At 35.8% G+C, this 5,792-nt stretch overlaps 1 protein-coding gene across 10 annotated transcripts in view; it reads left to right on the top strand.

The window, feature by feature from the left end:
• Positions 1-5,792, top strand: part of CLOCK (clock circadian regulator) — a 111,564-nt gene that overhangs the window by 87,830 nt on the left and 17,942 nt on the right. For all 10 annotated transcript variants that reach the window (XM_010859680.1, XM_010859681.1, XM_010859682.1 and 7 more), the window contains 3 exons: positions 792-933; positions 2,624-2,724; positions 3,265-3,354. In XM_010859680.1, coding sequence (XP_010857982.1) covers positions 792-933; positions 2,624-2,724; positions 3,265-3,354 — 333 coding nt within the window. The remainder of the gene's footprint in view (positions 1-791; positions 934-2,623; positions 2,725-3,264; positions 3,355-5,792) is intronic.

Consider the following 5,792-nt stretch of genomic DNA (forward strand, 5'->3'; position numbering starts at 1 on the left):
GAGATGGCTGGATGGCATCACCGACTCGATGGACGTGAGTTTGAGTGAACTCCGGGAGTTGGTGATGGAGAGGGAGGCCTGGCATGCTGTGATTCATGGGGTCGCAGAGAGTCGGACATGACTGAGCGACTGAACTGAACTGAATGATTAGTGATATTAAGTATCTTTTCATGTATTTATTGGCCATTTATATATCTTCTTGGAGAAATCTCTATGCAAGACTTTTGCCCATTTTTTAATTGAATTTTTTGGGTTTTTTTTTTTTTCTTGCTGTTGAGTGGTAGGAGCTCTGTCTATATTTTGGGTATTAATTCTTTATCAAATAAATGACTTACAAATGTTTTCTCCCATTCCTTGGTGCCTTTGCACTTTGTTTATAGTATCCTTTGATGCACTACTGTTGCCTGTGCTTTAGTGTCATATCCAAGAAATCATTGCCCAGTGCAGTGTTATAAAGCTTTCCCCCTTTTTTCCCTAAAAGCTTTATACTTTGAGTTCTAATGTTTAGATCTTTGATCCATTTTAAGTTAACTTTTATATATGGTATAAGGTAATAGTCCAACTTTATTCCTTTGCATCTGTTATTTCTTTCAATAGAGAAGGAAACCAAAACTTTCAGGCTATAAAAAATAAAATTTTACTTCTTTATTACACTTCTTTATTACACAGGGACACTTGCCTTGTTATGGTTGAAAACTGATTTTGGGGAGGGGAAATTAACAAGCGATATGCTAATTTGGGACCTCTGAACTGAACCACAGAAGACATTTACTTTACTCTTGTCTCCTTAGAGCCAAGATTCTGGGTCTGATAATCGTATAAATACAGTCAGTCTCAAGGAAGCGTTGGAAAGGTTTGATCACAGCCCAACTCCTTCTGCTTCCTCCCGGAGTTCAAGAAAATCATCTCACACAGCAGTCTCGGACCCTTCCTGTGAGTACCCCAGCTTGCAAGCAGACTTCCTTTAAAGATGCGCTTCTAAATTGTTTGCATTATTGTTAGCAGCATTTTTCATCAGCTGCCACTTTCAAATGATAAGTGTTAATATTTCTGAAATACAGTAACTTTTTCAGTGAGCAAAAGGCACATTGCTCACATTTAGCAAAGAATTAATTTATAAAGTAACCCATAAAACATGTAGGTAGTAATGTTGGTATTGGTATTTTTAATCATCCCTCAGAAAGAAAGCAAAACTATTACAGTAATTCCTTTTTTATTGATAGAACCTGTAAGTGTTCTTAGTTTGCTTTTTTGAAAGTGTTTTCTGTGTATTTTGTCTTTATGAAGACATGCATAATTGTCATTAAATTAATTCCCTTTTAAATTTTTTAAAAAGAATCTAGCACTTTTATTTCTCAGAGTACTAAAAGTGTATATAATGAAAAAGGGACTTGTTTGAACTACTCGACATCTTCATGATGGGTGGAACATTAAAGTGGTTAAACATAGATTGAGATTTTAAACCTTTCCAAATATTGTGAAAGGCCTTTGTGTTAACTATTTCTTGGCATTTCTTTTATGTAGTATCCTTTAACACAAAGTTGCAGATCTCCAGAGTTTATTCATTGTGCTTATCTGAAACTATGCCCACTAATTAATAACTCCCCATTCCCCACTCCTCCCCTGCCCCAGCCTTGGCAGTTACCATTGTCCTCTTTGTTTCAATGAGTTTGACTATTTTAAATAACCTCATATCATTATGAGATACTTGTTTTTTCTGTCATTGCCTATTTCATTTAGCATAATGGCCTAAAGGTTCATTCATGTAACATATTGTAGAATGTCCTTCCTTTTTCAGGATGAATAGTAGTATTTCATTGTATGTATATATCACATTTTATTAATCCTTTCACCTGTCAACAGACATTTAGATTGTCTCCATACCTTGGCTATTGTGAATGATACTGCAGTGAACACTGGAATGCTAATATCTCTTCAAGATGCTGACTTCAATTTTTTTTTATAAATACTCTGAAGTAGGATTTCTAGTTCATATATGGTAGTTCTAATCTTAATTTTTTTGAAAAACAGCCATACTGTTTCCACAGTATCTGTATCATTTCCTATCCCCATCAACAGTGTGCAAGGTTTCCAGACCTCCACACAAGTTCTCACCAACACTTGTCTTTAGATTTTTTTTTTGAACAGTTTATAAGGGTTTTTTTTTAGTTGATCTACAATGTGATTTTTTGATAGTAACCATTCTTTAGAGGTAGAGGTGATATTTCATTGTGGTTTTGATTTGCATTTCCCTGATGTTTAGTGGAATATTGAGTATTATTTCACATACTGGCTGGCCATCTCTGTCTTGTTGAGTAAATATCTATTCAAGTCCTTAGGCCATTTTTTAATTAATTTATTGCTTTTTTCTGTTATAGAATTGTAGGGGTAGTAACCATTTTATATTTGAAATTTTCCTATTTCAGATGTTTTCTTTATCCTTAAAAAAGAGGTAATTAAAATAAATCATCTTGTTGTCATAGACTTCACTTTTATTGAATAATTTAGAAAAACAACTCTTTTACAGACCACTTTTATTCACTGGAAAGCATTTTGAGATTGATCTTTGAAAATTGTATTTTTCAAGTACTAATGCTATTCTGTTTCTGTTTACCAACCTTAGCTACACCAACAAAGATCCCAACAGATACTAGCACTCCTCCCAGACAACATTTACCAGCTCATGAGAAGATGGCACAAAGGAGGTCATCATTTAGTAGTCAGGTAAACTCTTCAGATAGTATGTTGCTGAATAAAGATTTATTAAAAGGGGTGGGAGGAATCATCTAAATATTCATCAATTCATTTATTCATTATCCCTTTCTGTGAAATTCAAAATAGTTGTTGATATACAACACTTACTCAAGGTCTTCATTTTTTTGTGAAGTAGTAGTCAAACATACAAGTCCTTTTGAATATTTTTCAGACAAAATGTTAGATTTTTTTTTTAATTATGGAAAGCTGATAATTTAGAGCCATTTTATATCTAATTTCAAATACCAATCACTTTCAATAAAGTCCAGGCAACTCTTACTGACAGCCCATGCAAGATAATGTGACAGATGCCTTGAAAGATAAAAAGATAAATAGGGACTAAGCATTTCCAGTTTAGAGGGAGAGACAGGCCTGTGCTCATCTAAAAATGTATGAGGTTCATCTAAAAGCTGTAATTCATTTATGAAGATGCCATGGTGGTATTTCTGGTGGGAGTATTCATGTATGGAAACGATTGTCACCCAGTGTTATTTTTTATTTTGCTTCTAGTCTATAAATTCCCAGACTGTTGGTCAGTCATTAACACAGCCTGTGATGTCTCAGTCTGCAAATTTACCAGTTCCGCACGGCATGTCCCAGGTATTTTTATTTGTTTCTGTTAAATATTTTTAAATTACAAATAGTCTTTAAGCTACTAGTGGGGCTTCCCTCATAGCTCAGTCAGTAAAGAATCCACCTGCAATGCAGGAGACCCCAGTTTGATTACTGGGTCAGGAAGATCTTTTGGAAAAGGGATAGGCTACCCATTCTAGTATTCTTGGGTTTCCCTTGTGGCTCAGCTAGTAAAGAATCCGCCTGCAGTGTGGGAGACCTGGGTTTGATCCCTGGGTTGGGCAGATCCCCTGGAAAAGGGAACAGCTACCCACTCCAGTATTCTGGCCTGGAGAATTTCATGGACTGTATAGTCCATGGGGTTGCAAAGAGTCGGACGCAACTAAGTGACTTTCACTTTCAAGCTACTAGTGATTTTTTAAAATATAGATGCAGTAAATCTCAATTGTGGACGTTTAGAATACCTGGAGATTTTTTGATTGTCAGTGAATTTGGTGTGCCGCTGGTACTTTAGTTGTCTTTTAGGGTTCATAACAGTTTTGCACAACAAAAAGCTATCCTGATTAATCCCTGTTGAGAAATACTGTGGTGGCTCAGATGGTAAAGAATCTGCCTGCAGTACAGAAGACCTGGGTTCGATCTCTAGGTCAGGAAGATTCCCTGGTGAAACGAGTGGCTATGCATTACAGTATTCTAGCCTGGAGAATTCCATGGACAGAGAATCCTAGAGATCTATAGTCCATGGGGTCACAAAGAGTTGGACATGACTGAGTGACTAACACTTTCACTTTCCAGAGAAAAATATTAAAGATGAAATGTAGTTCATTTTGTTCTTCCCATGGATATTGGAAGAATTGAGTAATTTTATTCATATATTCATTTGTTTATATATAAGCCATTTATTAAGCTCCTTATATTATCAGATATTGCAGGTGCTGGCAATGCAAATTTCTATACTAAGAAACTTTATTACATCTAGAAGGAATGATAGATAACTACAAATAGTCTATGCTCAAGGTCTAAAGCTTGACACGTGAGCACATTAGATGGACTCTTAATTGCAGACTGAGGAAGGGAAAGAGAACTTTCTGGAAGAATTGTTACTTGGGCTGAGTCCCCAAGGAGGCTTAAATATAAAAGCTAGCAAGACAAAGGAGAGGTATTACAGAAGTGACACTTTTGATTATAACTTCGCAACTTTTCATTTATCACTGCACTCAGTGCCTCAGACAAATGAAAAATACTAAGTTGTGCTAGAAATAATCCGAAATTTTGTTTTGTTTGATGTTGAAGCTATCTCTACATTGTCTTAATTTCAAATAATATTAACATTGCTGCTGCTGGTGCTAAGTTGCTTCAGTCATATCCGACTCTGTGCAACCCCATAGACAGCAGCCCACCAGACTCCCCTGTCCCTGGGATTCTCCAGGCAAGAACACTGGAGTGGGTTGCCATTTCCTTCTCCAGTGCATGAAAATGAAAAGTAAAAGTCAAGTCGCTCAGTTGTGTCTGACTCCTAGCGACCCCATGGACTGCAGCCTACTAGGCTCCTCTGTCCATGGGATTTTCCAGGCAAGAGTACTGGAGTGCATTGCCATTGCCTTCTCTGATATTAACACTAGGTATCTAAAAATACCTTTATCTTATATGGTTGTTACTTAAATTGTGCTTAGTTGCTCAATCATGTCCGACTCTTTGCGACCACATGGACTGTAGCCCACCAGAGTCCTCTGTCCATGTGGCTCTCCAGGCAAGAATACTGGAGTGGGTTGCCATGCCCTCCTTCAGGGGATTTTCCCAACCCAGGGATTGAACCCAGGTCTCCTGCATTGCAGGAGGATTCTTTACCATCTGAGCCACCAGACATATATAATTATAGCTATTATATATTATGATACTTGTACAAATATATTGATATTGCTGTAAACTGTTATAATCTAAATAACAATCTAATTGTCATAATCTTGACTTTTAGCAGCACATAATTGTGTAAGGTGTTTATAGCAGCACTATATTATTAAATAGTATCTGGAGTTCCAGTAGTTTTTATCAGCACCGAGTCCTCAAATAAGTATTCAAATCTCATTTCATTCAGTGATAAAGGCAAACAGTGTTCCTCTTAGTTCTTTGATATTATTTCCCATTATTCTGCTTTCTGTGTTTATTTTTATTTTCTTATTTGTATTTAATAGAAATTCTTCAAGTGGTGACAGTATAATGTTTACCTAAAGGTATAAATAACTTTAGGATACATTTATATGATATAAACATAAAATTTCAAATAATAAAAAAGGCATGAGGATATTAAATTTGTAATGTTTTTTCATACCTAGTGTAATCTGATGTTTGATCTGGTTATTGTTAACTTCAGAAGTCAGAGTTGTATACTTTGAAAAGTAGTGTTCAATATTCTCAAAACAAACTTTTGAAGATAGGGTAAAAAAGCTTTTGGGGTGTCATTTGCT

Source organism: Bison bison, unplaced genomic scaffold (assembly GCF_000754665.1).
Source record: "Bison bison bison isolate TAMUID 2011002044 unplaced genomic scaffold, Bison_UMD1.0 scf7180017864458, whole genome shotgun sequence".
Classification (NCBI taxonomy): Eukaryota; Metazoa; Chordata; class Mammalia; order Artiodactyla; family Bovidae; genus Bison; species Bison bison.